The sequence below is a fragment of the Oreochromis aureus genome, linkage group 23, assembly GCF_013358895.1.
Source record: "Oreochromis aureus strain Israel breed Guangdong linkage group 23, ZZ_aureus, whole genome shotgun sequence".
Taxonomy (NCBI): Eukaryota; Metazoa; Chordata; class Actinopteri; order Cichliformes; family Cichlidae; genus Oreochromis; species Oreochromis aureus.
In genome coordinates, this window is record NC_052963.1 from 45,583,929 (window position 1) to 45,604,759 (window position 20,831).

The 20,831-nt window shown below is 43.4% G+C and overlaps 2 protein-coding genes across 2 annotated transcripts in view; one reads left to right on the forward strand and one right to left on the reverse strand.

Moving 5' to 3' along the window:
* The first annotated feature begins 594 nt into the window (after positions 1–594).
* Positions 595–5,981, forward strand: guk1b (guanylate kinase 1b). Its single transcript, XM_039606966.1, has 8 exons — positions 595–663; positions 1,849–1,964; positions 2,102–2,143; positions 3,514–3,610; positions 4,691–4,829; positions 5,031–5,115; positions 5,192–5,277; positions 5,369–5,981. Exons 2-8 carry the CDS (start codon positions 1,853–1,855, stop codon positions 5,399–5,401), a joined length of 594 nt encoding a protein of 197 aa, XP_039462900.1. The 5' UTR covers positions 595–663; positions 1,849–1,852; the 3' UTR covers positions 5,402–5,981.
* A 4-nt stretch (positions 5,982–5,985) lies between these two features.
* obscna (obscurin, cytoskeletal calmodulin and titin-interacting RhoGEF a) overlaps positions 5,986–20,831 on the reverse strand; it is a 46,710-nt gene continuing 31,864 nt past the window's right edge. Inside the window, exons 45-77 of the mRNA XM_039607082.1 lie at positions 20,730–20,831; positions 20,468–20,632; positions 20,183–20,341; positions 19,896–20,073; positions 19,573–19,686; positions 18,754–18,921; positions 17,234–17,336; positions 17,015–17,144; positions 16,820–16,925; positions 14,794–14,902; positions 14,497–14,627; positions 14,303–14,415; positions 13,963–14,131; positions 13,771–13,858; positions 13,495–13,695; positions 13,348–13,408; positions 13,191–13,268; positions 12,932–13,104; positions 12,717–12,743; positions 12,473–12,625; positions 12,247–12,292; positions 12,079–12,156; positions 10,251–11,961; positions 9,999–10,124; positions 9,776–9,898; positions 8,703–8,870; positions 8,476–8,578; positions 7,980–8,219; positions 7,447–7,670; positions 7,329–7,343; positions 7,007–7,103; positions 6,677–6,826; positions 5,986–6,603 (exon numbers count right to left, since the gene is read on the reverse strand). Of these exons, the coding sequence (XP_039463016.1) occupies positions 6,420–6,603; positions 6,677–6,826; positions 7,007–7,103; positions 7,329–7,343; positions 7,447–7,670; positions 7,980–8,219; positions 8,476–8,578; positions 8,703–8,870; positions 9,776–9,898; positions 9,999–10,124; positions 10,251–11,961; positions 12,079–12,156; positions 12,247–12,292; positions 12,473–12,625; positions 12,717–12,743; positions 12,932–13,104; positions 13,191–13,268; positions 13,348–13,408; positions 13,495–13,695; positions 13,771–13,858; positions 13,963–14,131; positions 14,303–14,415; positions 14,497–14,627; positions 14,794–14,902; positions 16,820–16,925; positions 17,015–17,144; positions 17,234–17,336; positions 18,754–18,921; positions 19,573–19,686; positions 19,896–20,073; positions 20,183–20,341; positions 20,468–20,632; positions 20,730–20,831 (5,793 nt within the window). The 3' untranslated portion in view covers positions 5,986–6,419. The remainder of the gene's footprint in view (positions 6,604–6,676; positions 6,827–7,006; positions 7,104–7,328; positions 7,344–7,446; positions 7,671–7,979; positions 8,220–8,475; positions 8,579–8,702; positions 8,871–9,775; positions 9,899–9,998; positions 10,125–10,250; positions 11,962–12,078; positions 12,157–12,246; positions 12,293–12,472; positions 12,626–12,716; positions 12,744–12,931; positions 13,105–13,190; positions 13,269–13,347; positions 13,409–13,494; positions 13,696–13,770; positions 13,859–13,962; positions 14,132–14,302; positions 14,416–14,496; positions 14,628–14,793; positions 14,903–16,819; positions 16,926–17,014; positions 17,145–17,233; positions 17,337–18,753; positions 18,922–19,572; positions 19,687–19,895; positions 20,074–20,182; positions 20,342–20,467; positions 20,633–20,729) is intronic.

The window sequence follows — 20,831 nt, forward strand, 5'->3', positions numbered from 1 at the left end:
AGCCGTTACTGCACGGCCACTTAAGTTCAGCCACATCACACAGAGAGACGTAAAAGAGCAATGTGCCTCCGTCGTAGAGTGGAACAAGAGACGGCAGAGTGAGTCCAGTTTCTGCCGATGGACTGACATCTACGGGCAAAAATTAATGCACACGTGTTGAAGTGAGCGGGGTTGTGAAACAAAGTCTGCATGCAGTACACACACAGGACCAGGAAAGACCCCGCACACTCAGAAACAAAGATTCTTCATCCTCAACAAACACGAAGCAATAATTTTATATCAAATCAAACGTTTATTTATTTAAATAATTAATCATCAAGAAAAATATGCCTAGTATAAACTGAATGTACACCAATCAGGTAAATGTCATTTGATCAGATTCTAATAAAAATGAACCATTTATGTTAGACTTAGTTAAAGTCGGCATTTTGGACAGAGTGTTTTTCTTGAGTGCTCAAAACAAGTCAGCATGCCCCAACGTGATTGGTTAGTGAGCTGAAGGGAGGTGGTTATAATCCAGACTGACAGTCAGGTGCTTTGGTGAGTCGGTGTGACACACACACACACACACACACACACCATTAAGAAGCCCGGCTGCAGAATCATCTGTTACTCCACGTCCCTCCAACACAGACGACACACACAGAGACGCTCTGACAAAAGGTAAGGTCAATAAAACTCGAAGAAAACGAGAGTAAAACATTAGAATAGAATAGAATAGAATAGAATAGAATAGAATAGCTCTTTATTGTCACTGTTACATAAACAATGAAACACAGTTTGGCATCTCTCTGTTTACACAAGAAAGATATGCACAAGTTATACATACACATGCATACACACAGATACATATACCTACATGCACATACATACACATTTATTAGAAAACAGCTCTGTTGTATAAATATAGAGTGAAAATGTGTCAAACAGTCTGTGGTCCACCAAGAAAAAGCGACTGGGACAAATTCAGTGGCTGCTCTTTGAATTAGGAAGGAAAGATGCAGAGTTAAAATGTTAATAAATGATCATAAATGATAATAAACATTAATAGATATGCTATTGTTATCTTTTCAGGAAATTAAATGATGAAAACTAGCAGTGTTAATAGTGATAAACAGACTGTGGATTATTGTTACTGCTCATGTGTTCTCTCCAACATCGATGCAGTTACCTCAGAAGTAACTATGTAACCATAGATGAGTGTTCCCATCAGCAGTCAGCTGTAACAGGTGTGCGAATGAAAAAGCGCTCGAACTGATAAATCCAGTCAAGGTGCCCGAGTAAACGTGCTGCTGGGGAAGATTTTTGTGTTATTGGGTAATTCTGTTAACGGGGATTCATCCAGTCTTTAGGTAAATGACTCACCTGTCCTGGACCTTGAGCGCCACCTGGCTCAGATCCAATTATCCCGGCTGACTGACCCCTCGTGGCTTCATTAACAGGCATCCTTAGCGTTAACCTCAAGGCCTCTGGCTGTCTAACCAGTCAGCAATTAGGACGTGGACGCATTTTGATACTTTAATTAAGGACACAGAAATTTCTGAGTGTCAATTAATTCTTAGATTGCAACAGTAGTGATACGAGAGGAACTGCCTGCTTTTAACCTCCTCGGTGTGTAGAGAAGCTTGGATCAAAAGATTTAGCCTTACGGCACCTAAGACGAGCAAACAGGATAGCTGAGATCTTTGCCAGGAGCAGCTATTCACAGGAAGAAAGGGAGATTATTAAGGTAAAGCACCTGAAAGACACCATAGCTCACCGCCTTTGAAATGTGTGGTTTGAACACTTTGTTGGGCTGTACAAATCTCTAATTCTAATAAATCCCTCTTCCCCATCTGTGGCTCTTAGAACGATGTCGGGACCGAGGCCCGTGGTGCTGAGTGGCCCCTCTGGAGCAGGGAAGAGCACTCTGTTGAAGAGGCTGATGAAAGAGCACGAAGGAGTCTTTGGATTCAGCGTCTCACGTACGTTTTTGTGCCAACGGGTGATCGGCTTCCTTTGTAAAACATCCTGTCTGAGGTGGAAGCAGCAGCCTAATTCTGCACATGGCAGTAACGGCTGTAAAGTTGAGACTGATGTTTTTGCAATTCTTTCCCCGCAGACACAACGAGGAACCCTCGACCAGGAGAGGAAGACGGCAAAGGTACAACAGTTATGAATGAAAACCGGTTTGTTGCTGACACTTTTTAAGTGGGTGCTCATGTTTGGTGCTTTCACATTGTGTTAGGATCACATGATTCACAAAACATCAGCCCTGCATCTGGATTTAAGCTTGTAGAGCTGAGATAAAAGTGGATAAAAGTGAAGAATCTGACAAACAAGCTCCTTTTCATTTTGTTTCCTAGCCTCCCCCCACCCACTCCACACCCACAGCACTTCTTACTCCCAAGTGAACTGCAGGAATGGTTTGCCACCCTGTGAGGCTTCCTTGGTTTGGGGATAAAGCTCTCTCTGTGCCTTTTTTGTTTTCTCCATAGGGCTGAACAAGCTCCCCATGCTTCTGGGGGCTACTTTACTGCCCGTAGCAGCCGTCTTATCCTCTGAGGACATAGAAATGTCAGCCTCATTTTCGTGTCCAAATGAATCAGAACCCACAGACGAAGGTGATCTCAGTGTGATTCCTGATCACAGTGTATTTTTTACCGCAGATGGATGGGGGTTACTTTCATCATCCTGGCACGTTATCATTGGATTGATAGGAACTGGTCAAAAAATTGAAAATAATGTAAACATATATATATTTTTAAAAAGTAAAATGACCTCAGGAAGACGAGACAGTTTACACTTTGGAGTAAAAAGCTTTTGAAAATAGCCCCCTGTGATGGCTCAGCAGTGATTCCCATTTCCACTCCCACACGTCTTTAGATCCACACTAGTGATCCCATTTCCTCTTTTTCCTGATAGGCAAGATGCATCCAACCATTGGCCACATGCAGGAGAACAAAAGGTTATTTTTAGAATAATTTTAGAACATGTTGCCTCCATTTTATTTCATTCTTTAGTCGAGGTCCAGGCGTCTTTTAAACTAATATTGAGTGATGAACGGGTTTCCATCGATCACAACTGCGTCCCATTTTAATAAATGAGGATTTTAACATGAGCAGAAATCTCTGACACACCGCAGTTTGTTTAAATCCACCCTGCTCTCATGCTTATTATCTCTTTGTTTTACAGCGTTTCTCTCCAAACTGAGTCTGACTCCTTCATGTTGTCATGCTAATGGTTGCTTCCATCACTGTGGCCATTAGCGGTAGACGTAGTAACGTGTTTGCTTTTGAAACTTTGACGTTTTGATGTTTGGAAGATGAAGGTCTGTGGATCGCGTGTGGACAATGTTCCACATAGAGACTGACAATCACGGCACAGTTTAAATTAGGCTCAGACACGCGTGATCAGCTGTGACAGTCTGTTACACTGTGCATGCTTTGCTACACTGTAGTGAGCTCTTGCTTGATTTTGCTTTGATTATTTTCCACGCAGAGCTCGATTCACTCTACACGTTGCTCCCCACAGACTATCATTTCACAACGAGAGAGGCCATGCAGGAGGGTATCGACAAAGGAGAGTTCATTGAGCACGCGGAGTTTTCTGGCAACATGTATGGAACAAGGTAAATGGATATGTGGGAGATAATTCACGCACTTTTTAAAAGATTCATAAACACTATGACTTGCATGTATATTCTCTGACATTTCAAAATATTCTTTTCTAAGTCGAGGCAGAGGGCCAACCCTGAGTTATCCCGCTCTCTGTAAGACTGTCCGGTCTGTGCAAACCGCTCTGACACGACAGCTTCTAATCTCGCGCGATGTCATTTGAACTGAACTGAGTTGATTTAAAAACAGAACTGATCAAACTTTGCTGAGAAAACATTTGCAGGGATGTGAAACTCGTCACGAGCCTCACACAGTCTTTCTGCCACCTTACAGAGAATTACCTACACATTGAATCAATGAGATAATGTAAGAAAAAGAGCCACAATTTCAACAGTATGTCAGAGTTTGACTACATGATAAAGAGATGCTGCTGTAGTAAATGAAAGAAATCTGTCAGCACGTCTCGTTGGGCCTAAACTGTGAGAAGCAAATGTCAAAAATTACAGGAATCTATAATTGAATTATGTGAGCATAGTATGAGTGGCCACTGGGGAGATCGTTATCAGTAGGAAAAGCTGTAACACTGGTGAAAATACAGTTAAAAGTCTGAAATTTTCTTTACATTTTCCAAAGTCACCCAGTGGGCTGATTCCGCCTGAAGCTCGACACCCAGGATTTCGGATTTGACTGATCATACCAAACACATTTCTGCTGAAAATACTGTCACTCATACAGCCTGAACTTTTTTCATTAGAAATAAAGACAGAGCCTTACATAAATGTCACACTGTGGGCTTAGTAACAGGGATCAAGCGGCTATATAATAGTCTGGTGACAGATGGAGCTTTAACCCCCATTAGGTCAAAAAGAGCAACGCTGTGGCTCAGCACCTTGTGTCACATTTAATCTCTTCCTCTTGTTCTGAAGATAACACTCACTCACTGAGTCTGAGCAGCTTGGATCAGTGCAGCGATCCTCTTATCCTCTTACCAGTCACTTCATGTGAGAAGCACAAACTTACATTCAGTACCTGCTTGGATGTTTCTGCTCTCGTGAATGGCACGGCTTATTGAAAAAGGACTCCTGTTTCTTTAGTAAGGCTTCTGTGGAAGACGTGCGAGCCAAAAACCTGATCTGCATCCTGGACGTGGATATCCAGGGGGTGAAGCGGATTAAAGAGACCGACCTGAACCCCATCTACATCTCCATCCAGCCTCCATCTATGGAAGTTTTGGTAAATCCTTTTATTGTGATTAATCAACAGCATATATCGATTCTTTTCTTGCGCTTTTAAGCTTTATTATTTATTCATATTTGCACTTTGAGTGCGCTTTAAAAGTGTGACAAGACTTCACCTGATAGTAAGAAGCAGTGCCCAGTTATATGTAGGTGCTCTGTTGTGATTCCATGAAGCTTGTCCTGTCGTCTCTCTCAGGAAGAACGTCTGAGGGACAGGCAGACGGAAACAGAGGAGAGTTTACAGAAACGTCTGGAAGCGGCACGCGCCGACATGGAGCTCAGTAAGTTTCCCATCATTTCCGGTGGAACGTGATCCCGAATGTAAAGCCAATTATTGCAATTTGATTTCATTTCTAGGTAAGGAGCCCGGAGTGTTTGATGTTGTGATCATCAACGATGACTTAGAAAAGGCCTACGAGGAGTTAAAAGAAATCCTGGATGAAGTAAGTAAAAGCATGAAGTCTCTTTGCTCCTTTATGAAATACTCATCAGATGATTGGTTGAAGTATTTGTCACCTCTCTCTCTCTCCACAGGAAATTAAAAAAGTTCAGGAGGCCAAATCATAATAAGGAAATAATAAGGCAGTCTTTCAGCAGGTGGACAGGAACACTCTGATGTGTCTTTGACTGGAATAGCTCCATCTTCACTGGAACACGTGTGAAAAAAGGAAAGCTCTTCCTTACGCTCAGGTTTGCTCAGTGCAGTTCAAACACAGATGGAAACGAAGAGCTCTGGACTGACGTGTGTCACATGTCCTTTGTGTTAGATTTAGTAAAAGCCGTGGCTGATATTTAGGTGTGTAGTTCTACTTCATAGATTTCTGCCATTTGGCTCAGCAGGTACGAATAAAGACAGCAGCTGGAGACAAACGCCAAACCCGGTGCTACATTTGGTCGTCACAGGCTGGCACAGATCTACTTTAGCTCCACATCTAGAAAGTGTTCAGCGATACTATCTTTAATTTGTCTCCTGAACTAGAAATAAATTTACTCTTAGTCGAGTATATTTTCAGGATGGACTCATGCACATGAACTACAGAGCATCTGAAAATCACTGTTTGTGGTAGATTTAATCTAAAATGTGTCTTAGAGCTGAAATGTATGTGTGTTGTACTCAAACGAGACAGAATAAAGAGTTTTAGGACAAAGACTGAGCACTTTGAGTTGTTTAATAATGATTCAATCGACTAACTCGTGTAAAGTTTCACATAAAATACTGCGTTAAAGTTTTACGGAGACAGAACTGCAAAGCCAAGCATGTCCATCCGTCTGCCAGAGGAGCAAAACAACATTTAGTTAAACTTTACAGCTCATGCAGCAGCGCCGTGCACACCTTATGTGATCACATGTTATCCCTGATACGCACTAAATAAATCACCAGACTATCATACGCAATCAAACACAGAAGCAACTCATTAAGACGCATCAAATTTTAAAAATCAAACGTTTTTATAAATCAAACCCGGCTCCAGGTTGGCAGACAAAGAGCAACACTTGAAGCACAAACCGCTGCACTGACACGTCGTTACGGCTGCAGGTTTTTTTCTTCTTTAAGAATGATGATGGTAACTTTGGCATCGTCGCCTCACTGGAAGAAGAAGGGACCCTGAAGCTTGGTGCGCACCTGATCTCGTTTCTCCTCTTTCTGCTTGAGGTAAGCTTTAAGTTTGTCGGTGGAGAAGCAGACTTTGGAGTGTCGGGCTTTGTGTGGGGCGCGATGGGCACGGAGCCACGGATTCTGGAGACACTCGGCCGCAGTGGGTCTCCCCCTACAAAGTTTTTTTTTATCATGTCAGAATGAATGTTAACGTGTGAGTAAGTACACTCTGGGAAAAGACTCACCAGGATTTGTTGTTCAGGCTGCTCTTCATGAAGTTCAGGGCTCCCTCAGACAGACCCGGGTAACAGCGTCCAAACTGGATCTTCCCTTTCCTGATGTTTCTGTCTTGATCCCAGCTGTGCTCTGCATGAAACGGGCTGTCAGCACTCAGCCTAACGTAGGGAAGGATAAAAATTATAGTAATCCTTATTATAACAGAAGTCAGTCTTTAGCCTCCTCACACTATGAAGTCTACAAACCCACATTTATCAGAACATAACAGCCCTGCTACGTTTGGAATTGTTCTCAGATGATGAGATTTAATCCAAATGTGAATAAACCTCTTTGCTTACATAATGAACGACAAAACTCCAACAGCCCAGATGTCGGTCTCTGGCCCAACACCCTGACCTTCGAGGATTTCCGGAGCTTTAGGAAGGATAATATACACTGAGAGAACAGACAGACAGAATATTTTTTATAAAGAGTGGCACATTTACAGGCAACACAACTTTCTGTATTAGGAAAAAGACTCAGACCAAAAAGAAATAGATAAAATGATAAGAAAGTAGACTTGGGTCTGTTAGACTATGGGAGCTAGGGTCAGCTGAGGTGGATGGATTTAGGCTGAGTTATTTCCATCCATCAATCCGTCCTCCGTAAAACAACGTGTACCTTTGCTGCAGGAGTCTGTCGGAAGGCCACGACAGTCAGAGGTTTAGTATGTTAGACGAATCAGAATGTAGCGTACAACATTTAGTCCGAATTTAAATGAAAAAACATACATCATTACCTCTGCTGTCAGAAAAGCCCTGGATGTGCTCGATGTTTAAAGGCTGTCCGGGTGTGAAGGACTGAGCCGAGCCAAAGTCAACAATCTTCAGGTGGTTACAGTCGTCCACCAGCATGTTGTCAGACTTCAGGTCCAGGTGGATGACTCGACGGCTGTGGAGATAGTCGACCGCACTCAGGATCTGAACCAGCACCTCGGCCACTTGAGTCTCTGCGTACAGATCTCTGAGAGGACGCAAACACAGACGTGATGGTGAAGCAACAAATAAGTTCAGGTTATGTGACAATTTATGAATTAGCATAGAAATATTAGCTTAGCTTGATTTTATTACATTTTATTTTGATATACAGTTCTGGTTGTTCTGCCTAATGACTTCTATTTAAATTCTTAATTCTATAGGCTTTCCATTGCAAGCCTATTCATGTGTACAAGTTCTAACCTGAAGCTAGACTGAAAGACGAGGACACACGAGCATTATTAGGAACTATGCTCCTCAGAATTGCTCCTTGGCTGATGTTTTGAGCGCCGTTTACCTCGCAGCCAGGCTGTAGAGGAGCTCCTTGCCGGGACAAAGCTCTTCTACTAACACGAGGTAGCAGGAGGTGATGAAAGCACAGTGCAGCTGAACCAGGTGGGGGTGGTGAAGCCTCCTCAGCAGCTGGTACTCCCTCAACACCAGCTGCCTCTGCTCTGCTTGGTAAGGGGTGATCTTGGCCGCAAACACCTGGCTGGTCTCAGCGTTCCTGCACAGGGCTACCACGCTGAAACGACCCCTGAAAGATGGATGTATGTAGCACTAAATCACAACATGAATCACCCAAGGGCACTTTGCATAGTAAGGCCAAGACCTTAGCATGTAAAATAAGGTTTGGCCTCATGCATACTGGGAATGGTTCTGGTATCCTGTGACCGTGTATTATCATGCACACTGTTACTACCAACAGAAGTAATTAGTTCTTCAATTATAAAGATTAAAAAAACAAAACATAACTTTATTGAACCGCTGCAGCTCATTGTTGAATGTCTCACCTGTTGATCTCAGGCAGGAAGTTGTAGTTCTTGTGTGCTGCTTGTTCTGATCCAATGACCTTTGACCCCAGTGACTCAGTCTGAATGAGAGGAATGTGGATCTCTGTATAACAAACACAAATGCACAGGGGAAAGCTGTTGCACCATGTTTTCAAAAAAAGCATAATAACAATGACATGAAATTATAAAACGACATAACGTCCAATAGCAGACAGCGTTTTTCTTGCCTTCAGGATGAGTCGCCATAACAACGGGAGCTGAAGCGTCACTGAACGGTCCTGCTCCCATCTTTGTGACACAACCCACCCTGAACACGTAAGAAGCTCCTCTCGGTAAGTCCTTTGCCACATAGCAGCTGTCTGTCACGTCCTCTGACAGGACTGTCCACTCCCCCCCTGTGGAGACATGAAACGTCTGAGCTAAACTCTGCCGTTTATGGCTTTTGCAGAACAGTCGAACGACACCAGTGTTAGTGACATATTTCAACTGATGTGTCTGCAATACATGCAAACACAGGTACACTCCTTGCACTCCTCCGTAAGTATCACACTCAATCACCACCCAACCCTCTGTTCATAACCTATGACCTCCTATAAGAAGTGCTACATTCAACTACACTTAAATTTAGGCCAGGGGTGTCCAACTCCAGGCCTCGAGGGCCAGTGTCCTGCAGGTTTTAGATCTCACGCTGGGTCAACACACCTGATTCAAATGATTAGTTCATTCCCAGGCCTCTGGAGAACTTCAGGACATGTTGAGGAAGTCATTTAGCCATTTGAATCAGCTGTGTTGGATCAGGGACACATCTAAAACCTGCAGGACACCGGCCCCGAGGCCTGGAGTTGGACACCCCTGATTTAAGCAATGGAAAACACCAATAATACAGTGCTCTTAAAATTCCCCGGTGTTGTAGACCAGCGGTCCCCAAGCCCCGGTACCAGGCCTCGAGAGTTGAGGCTCAGGTGTAAAATTTATGGTTTTCAGGGTTTTTATCGTTTTTTATCGTTATTATTTTATCGTTTTTGTAGTTTCCTGGGTCTTTTCCCGTATGTTATGAATAAAAATCCTTTTTTTTGGTACCAGTACTGGTTTTATTTTGTTGTATTTATCCTCAACACCTTAAAGGCCGTAAAAAAAAATATTGTCAGACATAAACCGGTCTGTGGCACAAAAGGTTGGGGACCACTATTTTAGACAATAAAAGTATAGTTTAGTCATAATGACATAAACACTAAATTAAATTCTTTTTAACACAAACAACAAAAAACACATTTCTGTCCTGCCATGTCTGCGAACGCACCGTCGGTACAGTACTGCACGCAGTAAGTGACGGGATCACTTGAGTGAACCGGCCTCCACGCCAGGAGGACTCCGCCTCCATCCAACTGTAGCACCTCAGCCTTGCTGGGGCGAACTGGCAGGTCTGAATATTAAGAAAGGGTAACAAAGAGCATGTTCTCAAAGCAACAAATGTGATGTGAAATTTAAAGCAGATCAGTCAAAGAATGTAACCTTTGTCCAACCTTTCTTTTTAAACGCAGGTATTTTGAAGGATGGTAAGAGCTTTGAGCTCCTCTTTTTGGGACTCTCGAGGCTGCTGCTGCGCTTCCTTTCAGGTGGAGTGGGAGCTGATCCTTTCACTATTGGCCCTGTTATAAATAAAAAAGGAAAGCGCAAATGGTGTTAACTTTAGATTGAATAATACAGAATATAATTTCACAACAGTAACACAACGTAGTGCTTATACTGAGGTGTATGTATCTGCGACGCCTTACCTCCTTTACTCACGTCCTCTTTACTGGAGGATCTGGAAAACAGTTTGGTCAGACTTGAGGCTGACGCTCTCATTCTCTTCCTTAGAGACATGGTGGGTGTATCAGGCTTCATGATCTCGCCCAGAGTTGGTCCTAACTCTGTGTCCTCCAGATGGGAGTAGGAATGGCCAGTCCAGGATTGCCTGCGGAAGATGTTCAGCAGTCCCAGTTTTGGTGACCTTCCTGTAGGTGGTCGAGCTTCAAGGGCTGGAGCAGATGCGTGCCTCTGGAGGCTGTGACCCTCTTTCTTGTCCCGGGCTCTGGGAGGCCTCTCTGGAGCCTGTAGAGAAGAGAGGCTGGGACTGGGGCTTGGCATTAGCGGCGTCCCCAGCTGACCTCTGCTGTTTGTGGACAGGTTGGGATTGGAGCGTGTGCGATTACGTGGTGGTGCCCGGGGAAACGAGCTTCGAGGTTTTACTTCTTGGAAAGAGCGAGGCGATGGTGCAATGAGGCGCTCACCCTGATCATCATATCCATCGCCGTCTCCTGATCTGTATCTCCCTCTGAGACGACCGTGACTCAGTTCTTCATTGGAGCCAAGTCTACTTGAAGACTCAGATCCACCATGCTCCAAAATAAAAGACTCAGCCAGAGACCCCTGGGAGCCAGCAAAGTTATCTCCCTCTGTCTGTACTTGGTCTAACCTCGAAGGAACAGAGGATCCTCTAAAAGTCTGAATCACCTGTACAGGAGTGACAGAGCCTCTTCTCGTGGCTCGCTGAGAATTTGGGATTGCCAGCAAGTTTGTCCCGGCCACTTCATCGTCTGTAAAATCTTCCTTTAGACTTTGTGACCCTTCTTCTTCACCGGCGTTCGCACGTTTGGGTGAGGTGGGAGACCGACGTGAATACTCATCAAGAGACCTACTCCTTCTGTGAGGTGGTGCGTTAGCATGGGCGAAACCCACCCCGCTGTCAAACGAGCAGGACTTCTGCATTGCGGTCTGGATGGATGCTCGTCTCTGGCCACGGCTGGTCTCTGTCTCATCCTCCACATATTCAATAAGAGGCTCGTTGAGGCGTCCTGAGAAGCTCCTCCTGAGTGGCTTGCGGCCCCTCTCCTGCTTCTTAGCTTGAAATTTGTCCCTTAATGTCATGTGTCTGGCAGACAACGGCGAAAGCTGATGAGAGTTGCTATAAAAAGTGCTTCGGATGACGCTACCCCGAGGAATACGACCTCCGTCACTCCCTGAACCCTCATCCCCATCCGACAGGTAGAGCGATGGGCTGCTGTCCTTGCTGAACCGACGTTCCCTCTGAGGTGTCCTTTGACACGATACTTCTGATGATGCGACCGATTGCCTGCTTATACTCCGCTCTAATACAGTCCTCCTTCCTACTATCTCCCCATCCTCTTCCTCGCCTAGTGTCAAATCCCCTTCCTCTTCTCCATCCCGGTGGAAGCTGGGAAAAGGATCTGGGATCTGTGCTCTCTCCATTAAAGGATCATAGTCTTCCTCTGTTTCCTCTTCCTCTTCAGTCTGGCTGCAGTGCTGGAAAAAGTCCCAGGAGTCAGCCTCGTCATACTCCGACGAAGAGCCACTGCTCGGGGAGGTACTGCTGTGTTCTTGGGGCTCACGGGGCACCGTCACTGCCGTCTCCCTGAGAGGAGCATCTAGTAGCTCAGGAATGGGCCTCAGCGTGAGCACTGACCCAATGCATGTCAGAGAACGCTGAAGAGAAAGAGAGTACACTTAGACGATCAAACTCGAGATGTTTAGCCTTACAGGAAACCATCTGGTATTTCCTTTTGAATCCAGGCAGGTATTAAAGCCCCAGCAGGAACTCACCTGCCATTTTCTTTTTGAAATAAAGGCTTTCAGACTCCTTGTATTGATTTCATCCGTGTCTTCTCCTGCATGTTCATCCTGACAACAGTCCCAATGATCAATAAGTTTACAGGGTACCAGACATTCACAGTTTAAAGGAAACACCTGATGTTCTGTATATGACCTCACCTGGATCCAGTCATGGCCCAAGCACTCAAAGGCAGACGGTCGCTTCCTAGGTACAGAAACATCAGAGGCATTCTGTTTCACCTTAAAGCAACTGGATCCAACATAATGAAGCTATAAGAAGCTTAGTGGGCGTTAGTATCACTGACACGGGGTACTTTCTGTCATTTGCACATAACTTTAAAGATATCTCACAAGCCCACGTAAAACACCAAAAGTGCTTCCTTACTCTGGGTCAGGCTGAAGGAGCATGTGGAGAAAGTTCTTGGCTTCTGGGCTCCTGTACATGATATCAGGGGCTGCCCAGTTCAGAGTCCCCTCCCCCACCGTCAGCAGTGTGGCGCGGTCAGTCTCGCCAACAAAAGGGCATCGACACACCAGACTGTCCAGATGAAGTTTAAGAGTCATTACATTTTTGGATGTTCTGTATTTTTAAGATTTCAAGATTGCTTTCAAAAAGCGGGGATACATACCAGAGAAACGCAACAACCCCCACGGCCCTGACAAGACAGAAATCATTCCAACGTTTTGTTACATGCAGGACTTTTAACATTTGTGCACTACTGCAAATAATCGTTTACTTTTATTAAATCTCCGTATAAAACTAGAGGGTTGGTTCTACATCTGGATGTAGAGAAATATACAGTATTTTATTTATATCTAAAATATATGTAGCCTTTAAACTCACCAAATATCAGTGGCCACAGTTACTGGTTCTTGGTGAACAATTTCTGGGGCAACAAATTCAGGCGTGCCAAACATGCTGTACTGGTGCCTGGATGTGTCTATTTCCTGGCAGAAGCCAAAGTCACAGATTTTGATCTCGTCTCTTGGGGGATACACCATGAGGATATTATCAGGCTAAAAGGAAGAAATATGAAAAAGAAACTTGATGAAAATAAATCCCAGAGCAAATAATGCGATGCTGACAGCAGCTGAGCGCTCACTTTAATGTCCAGATGCAAGATGTTCATGCTATGAATGTGACCAACTCCCTCCAGAATTTGCTGTATGAATGACTGAATCTGAAATAAGAAGACACAACACATGTCATGCACCTTTTCTGCAAGACTCAAATCATTTAATAAAGTAAATTAAATATACCTCTTTTTCTGAGACTGATCCTTTCAGGAATAAATGATCCAGAAGCCCGTGAGAACAGCAGCTAGAAAAGCTGTTAAAGAACTCACAGCTTCAATATGGTCAAACACACAGGGAAAAATGAACTGTAACATGTAAGAGGTAGGATACATTTCTGTAATCAGCACCAAGGTGCGTCTGGTGCAAAAGAAGTCCAGCAGACAAGCCACTCTGGGGTGAGCGAGCCGGGACAGCAGGTCCCTCTCCTGGAAGGCCCTGGTCCGGGTGCTGCTCCGCAGAGGCAGAAACTTGGCCGCAAAGACTTCACCGGTCCTTCTGTGGACGATGCGCTTCACTACTCCGAACGTTCCCCTGAAACACAGAAAGATGATTTATTGCACATGAAATCTCGGCAAAGATAATACTAAAGAGAAATTGCAGATTCACCTTCCAATTTCATCGTGGACGTCATAGACAGAGAACAGCTTCCTTCTTTTTCCCAGCTCCACCTCTCTCTCCTGAAACTCCAGGGGTCCTGCAGGGAAAAAACTAAAGCTGCGACTAATTCCAGAGCTGGAAACAACATACACACGCTACAGCGACGAGCAGCCCTTTGATTATTTTCATCTCCCGTGTTACCTTCTTCTACTGTCAGCTCAGCCTGACACGATGCATAACCAGAGTCGTTGTGAGCGAAGCAGGTGTACATCCCACTGTCCTCACCCTCGGTGCACACTATGGTTAATGAGCAGCGGGCACCATGTTGTCCCATCTTCACATTCTCATTGGCTGCAAGCTCCTCTTCGTCCTATTAATGTGGATGACCAGCACTTTCATTTATAAATAAGCTTTCGGATTGAAACCAGCAGTTTGTGATCCTAAAACAATGTGATTCCCTGTTACAACCTTTTGAAGAGTTGATATATACTAAAAAATCAGCTCAGAAAACAACTCAAAAAACTCAAAACTCTGCTCGTACCTTGTACCACTTTATCTTAGGTGCTGGTCTTCCTGTGATGATGGCTATAAATGTCGATGGGTGACCCGGCTCTACAAACAGGTCCTCGATGGGTATCTGAATAGAGGGAGGAGCTAAACAACAAATTGGATTAATGAGCTAATTATGTAAAATGTGATATTATTCTGCATGTCATGAGTAGGAGACAAGAATACCATCTGCAATTTCCTGTATTTGCTCTGAGATGTAGATCTCCTCTTCTTCCTCATGGTAACTCATGGGCTGCTGTGGTGCTTGATCGGCTGACGTGGGGGCATAAAGAGTCACTTCAGCACCACCCTCAGCGCTGCAGACAAACATTAGATTAAGGACACAGTTATTACACAGTAAATCCTTAAAATCCAGATCTAGTTTCACAAGTAAACCATTAAACAGAGACAAACACATTCACAACATGATCAGGATGCTGATTTAATGTCGAAGTGAAAGTCGGTGCATGCAGCTGAACTTACTGTTCAGGACTTTCGGGAGGAAAAAGCATCTTGGCTTTAGAAGTTGGGTTGAAATCAGCCTGTAACCATTTCTTCACAAATGCAGCAGACCAGCCCTCTGAGTCAGGATCTATGAAGATCAAAACAAACTCAGCCAGAAAACAATGGCAGTAATTATATATTTGAAAGGATTGTACTCTTATTAATAAGTTGAAAAAGGAAACATTTAGGGCACATTACCTTACAGCGCAGGAACAGTATCAATGTGCTGTGATCCTTACCTTCAGCCTCTGGGTTGGATCTTACCAACCCACCACATCAACGGGACATGGACACATGCCCCCAGCTAGACGGGTGCAAAAGTGACACTTGCCCAGCACATGACCATCTTTTGTTCGTAGGAGTGAAGAGTTAGCTGGGCATGCGTTGGCAAGAGGAGAGAGGGGGATGCTGAGTGGTTATTTGTTATCATGACAATGATGACTTACATGGAGCTGTCCATGTGAGGAACCTCCTGCTTTAGGACCAGTACAGGGAAAATGAAAAAACACGTAAGTTACGGACAATGGAAGGGCAAACATGGCGTCAGCAGTCCAGAAAATATATATATACTCAATGGCTTGTAGATCGTACATGCTATACTTACACTGATCGCTCTATTCTACTGTATTGCTCTGCTTTAACTGTGGATTCTGTAGCAAAACTAGCAGAGTTGGAAAATCACTGCATAATATACAGTAACAGCTACTTCCAAGCCTTGTATATTTTATTTATATTTATTTTTACTTGTTGTTTATCTGTTTAGTTTGAATCCATGCCTTCTGTGAAAAGTGGAAATGTGATGAAACACAAAACCGTTGCATACGGTAAAGGTCTTCTCATGGGAGAGGATGCTGTGGAGTAAGGTATGGTGTCTATGTTGAATGGTAGCCACTAGATCCCATCGTTATGGCAACAGAACAAATGTTAGCTTTGAAAACACCATGTGACCCTAAAAACATTTCAGGCATCCCATACATGCAGAGGGTGAAGTACTACAGATCTACAGTCAGTTATTAGAGAAGAGCAAGTGAACACTCAGGTCTAAGGAGCTTGGAAAGAAAAGCGTCTGGACTTCTTTAAGTTGCTTGAAGACGTTTCACCTCTCATGTGAGAAGCTTCTTCAGTTCTAGGGTCAAAGAACCCGGATTTACACACCTTGGCTTGTGTGATTGGGTGGAGGATCATTAGGAGGTCCATGTCCCACGGGGTTTAAATCTGGGACTCTCCACCATTTGACCCTAGAACTGAAGAAGCTTCTTGGATGAGATATGAAACGTCTTCAAGCAACTTAAAGAAGTCCAGACGTTTTTCTTTCCAAGCTCCTTAGACTCCGATGACCTGGATGACTGAGAACCTTCACAGACAACAATGACTCAGGTTTTAGATTAGTATTAGAGAGTATGAGATATTCATGTGTAAGTTGGTTTTTGCAGGAAAATGGTAGTTACAGATACTGATATGGTATGGATATGAAGTGTGCATTTTTCATGACATGCCAAGTAAGAAATGGGTTGATGGTGAATAAATGCTGACGTGGTTTTATCTCGTGTGATATATGACAGGTAAAAGTTAGGATTTTGCATTTGCTGCACAGTGCAAATAGAAACTGCATCAACTCTGTGGCATTCAGCTACAGTGCAGACTACACCCAACGCCATAATCCTGAGGAATCTAGTGACAACTGGTAGGGTGGTTGGAACTACTCATGATGTGAGTGTGTGTGACATGAGGAAAAGGAAAACGTGAGTAAAGTCTCAAAATGGTGTAAACTTGATCAAACGAATGGAGGGTGGAAAGGTGAAACTGATCCAAACTGTTTGTAGTGAAGGGAAGAGATGTCACACGGTGTGATGTAAAAACAGGGTGAATGGACAATGGCATGTGCTTCACCCTTTCTCGAACACAGCTGAACTAGTGAGAGAGTGAACCCCCCCACTTAAAAATGCTCTTATGGGTTCCCAGCCTAGGTGGAGGATATTAACTTCAGTGGCTCTGACTGTCATACCTTTAGGAGGTAAGTCCTGTGATTGGTCATTCTCACGGTCAGTCGGGGGGACATAGGCGGGGCATAAACCTGCCTTGCACTTGACGCCACCAAGTTCATTCCAAAGCTGAACAAAATAAAACATTTTCATACATTATCGCAAAGGGAGAGCGCTGATATTAGTGACACCAGCTGTGTTCGATTCGTGTTTTATACCTCACACTCGTACTGCCCAATATCTGCTTCAGTTGCCCCGACGACGGTCAGAGACAGGATCCCGCTCCGTGCATCATTCATAATCAAGTATTTCTGCTGCTCAGTCAACTCTTTGCCATCCTTCAACCACCTGTCAAGTGCAAGCAGCGCTGCATTCAGGACACACAATAATTACAAAATCGTAAAGCGACTACAGCGGTCAGCTCTGTGCTGCGATACCTAATTCTGGGTAAAGGAGTGGTGAATGTGGAGCAGGAGAACTGGATGTCCTCTCCTTCAATGAGACAAGCACTTTCCAGTCGACTCACGAATCTGGGTGGAGCTGGAGAAAAGAAGCAGCGCATCAAAAGATCAGGTTTAGCCAATGACTAGAAACAACCAAGAGCAGCAGCTATTATATTAATATTATAAGTGGTAGGTAGTAACTCCGGGGCTCTCAGGGGAAATGTTCTTACCCTACACAACGAATGAGTTTTTGGCAACATTAAAGTTGGATTTATGAAACGTGCATAACGGTGTATGTTGTTGTCACTGCTGCGTGCATGTTAGTAAATCAAAATCATTCAGACACAGCAGCGTTGTGCAATCAGCATACAATTTGCATACCATCTGCATACTGCCCCGCCCCCATTTCTCTACATAAAGAAGCACAGATGTGAAATGGCAAAACTGGTGTAAGAGAGAAGCCCGCACCTCTCAGGCAGGGAATAAGGAGAAGGTCAGACTATAGAAAATTACATAATGCTGTCTGAGGTCCAAGGAGTAAGCCAGAAGGGGTGTAGCCTTTCAAAGTGCTTCGACTGGAGTGACGAAACATTTAAAAATAAATCAATAAATAAAAAGCAACGAATATGATTTCCTCTGAGACCACTGTGGCTGAAATAAAAAAAACACAAAGTTGAAAAAGGCCAACAGACCACGAGAAAGAAGAGAAAACAGGTGGAAGACAAGGACAAGGTGTCATGTGTCAACCTAAAACGAAAAACTCACTACAATGAAAAAAAAGGTCCAAATTCTCAGCTTCATGAAATAGTATCAAGAAATCACGCTGTCATGATGGAAGTCATTCTAAAGAAAGGTAAGAATGTTTAAGCTATGATAAAATGAAATAACGTATAGGGAAATATGTTTAAATTAGTAATTTGTTTAATTTACATGTTTTCTTTTTAATTGCAATTTTGTGCATTTTCTTGCTTATGCTGTTTTAAAGAAGGACATTTTTGTAAATAATAACCAAAAGGCAATAATAAAAACAATAATAATTATTGTGGTTGTTACTTGTAGAAGTAGTAGTAGCAGTAGTAGGTGTAGTATTCATTTTAAAGATTTGTGTTTAAATTCCTAAGGCAACCAGGAAGTTGTTTATTTGTTTTTTACTTCTAAATTTGTTCCTATTATCGATCAATCATGGATACGTGTGTGAAACAGTTGATTTACGAACAGATTTGTTTAAATCAGTATCACAATACTTTATTAATCCCTAAGGAAATTGTACAAAATAGTTCCCCGACAACAAGGAGAACCAAAACTTTCTCGAGCCGCATGTTTGAGAAGACAGCTATTAAAACAAACAAACACTCTGACTTTTTCTTACTTTTTTCTTTGTCTTTTACTTCGTATGTTAAAGTAAGGAGACAAAAACAGGAGCAACTGAAACAGGCTGCGTGCCGGCTGACGCATGCGCACAAATCAATCGAGCCCCAGTGTTAGCATAGCTTAAACTCGGATTGGTAACTCACTCTGCACCACCACCTTAGCCAGAGTGCCAGCACTGCCCATGAAGCTGGTAGCGTAGCACGCGTACTCTCCAGAGTCCTCCGCAGTGAGGCTGTCCACGATGAGACTACAACAGCCCGACCGGTCTGCTGTGATGATGTGACGTGGGTCGTCCTCCAAAGGAAGGCCATCTAGGAGGAAGAGGTCAGAATCCAGGTAGGTTCATCACTGTGACCATAACACTGTTAGTGCAAATGTGGCTTTACTCAATTATGTGTGTAAGTGGTGATAAACTAGTCTGCTATTCTGGACACCGTCTCCGTGACATATCACACAAATACACTTTTTTTTTTATTTTTAGGTACAGAGTAATACCTAAAAGTGAAACTGCCTTTGTGAAAATGACACATTGGGTTGAAGTGCAGTTTTATACCTAACATGAGTTTAGATGACAAAGGATTGGCACGTGCAAACTGAGTATATGAAGTGCATAACAAATTTACTAGACAACCCGATATAAAAACAAGAAAACACAAATGTATTAAAAAAAATGGTGATTTAACCATTACAGAAGCATAAAAATGATGCTGGTACTTGATACTGTTGATATTGATTGATTGATACTGATGATTGATTGATCTAGGGCAGGTGTAAAGCTTACATTAGGTGGTAGTCTAATAAATGTGTTCAGCACAGTATGTAAGAGTTGGCTTAACTGTCAGTTTTTCTTATAAGTCAAAGTTACTTTGGATGCAAAATGTGGATACACAACGATCTGATAAAACATCAAACAGATGCAACCATCTCAAATATAATTTTCTATTATGTGTCTATTTTCAAACCTTTGAGCCAGCTGATCTCTGGTTTTGGAGATCCTGACACTTTGCAGGTCAGCTTGATTGTTTGTCCCATCTTTGACGTGCAGTCAGACAACAGTAACTCAAACACTGGGGGACCTGTTCATACAAACACACAAATATACATCAAGCACACAGCGGTACTGCACCCATCAGTTTATCTTTGACTGTTTATCACTGAGATAACTTTTAATCCAGCGTTTTAGAACTGAATGCTGCCATGTTAGGTTAATGAATGAAACAGTATTTAGTTTTATGGTTTTATCATAAAAATGTTCAATATTCAGTACCTGGACTAACAGACTTACTGTTAGTAGGCAGGCTGGAACGTTGCTGTAGCTCCTTCAGGTCTTTAAGCCAGGACAGTTTGACCAGCGTGGAGCTGCCCTGCAGCGTGTACCTCCTTATGGAGCCTCTGTGTTCGTGCCACAAGCCCCAAGACCTTTCATCTCCACCCACAGTCTCCTTTATTTCCACATCATTCAGCTGGAGACAATGAGGAGGACGAGTAAGTGGGAGGACGACGTGAAGAATTGGAAAAGCAGTAAGAGTATGGCGCGGTACGACGCACGGCCGGAACGACAAATGACCGTACCTTCATTTTGTTCTTAAAGCTGTAGGTGTCTCGGTTCATGCTGGTGTCTTTTTTCAGTTTACACAGTACAATGCATTCCTTGAAGAGAAAGACTTGTCTCTGATGCCCTCTAGAGGGGGTCTTAATTTCTGGAGTCTCCTCCAACACTGTGAAGGATCCCTAAGGAGAAGAGGAAATTAAATCATTTGTGTGTTTCTGCACAGCTAGAATGTTATGACAGTTTTTTGGTTTGCTTGTTTCATGCTGGAACCAGATCTAAACTGTATATAAGTCATTTTTGCCTACCTGACGCACGGGCTCACCCAGGGCAATAAGAGGAGCCGGGTAGTTCTCAATCAGAGACACCTTGTGCAGGTTGTCTGACCTCCAGGGAAGGCAGGACACCAAAGAGAAAGCATCCTCCAGCAGATAGCAGCTCTGGCCACTCTTAGCTTTATTCTTGATTAACTCCTGCAGGTAAAAAGTTGAACTTTTCATATGACACATTTTAAAAAAGATTAGCCCTAATAGCCTTAAATGTTAAATGGTATTAAATCTATATGCTAACCTTTAGTAAAGCTTTGTAAGTTTGAATTCTTTCCACTGGTTGCTGGAGGAATGTAAGGACATCCATAACAGCACCGTCCAGCTTACCAGCTTCTGTTAACTC

Bases quoted from the DNA above. Each gene is read 5' to 3' on its own strand.
- guk1b (XM_039606966.1), top strand. From the start codon at position 1,853: ATGTCGGGACCGAGGCCCGTGGTGCTGAGTGGCCCCTCTGGAGCAGGG. The intron at 3,611-4,690 runs GTAAATGGATAT...CTGTTTCTTTAG, and splicing joins GGCAACATGTATGGAACAAG to TAAGGCTTCTGTGGAAGACG. The intron at 5,278-5,368 runs GTAAGTAAAAGC...CTCTCTCCACAG, and splicing joins TAAAAGAAATCCTGGATGAA to GAAATTAAAAAAGTTCAGGA.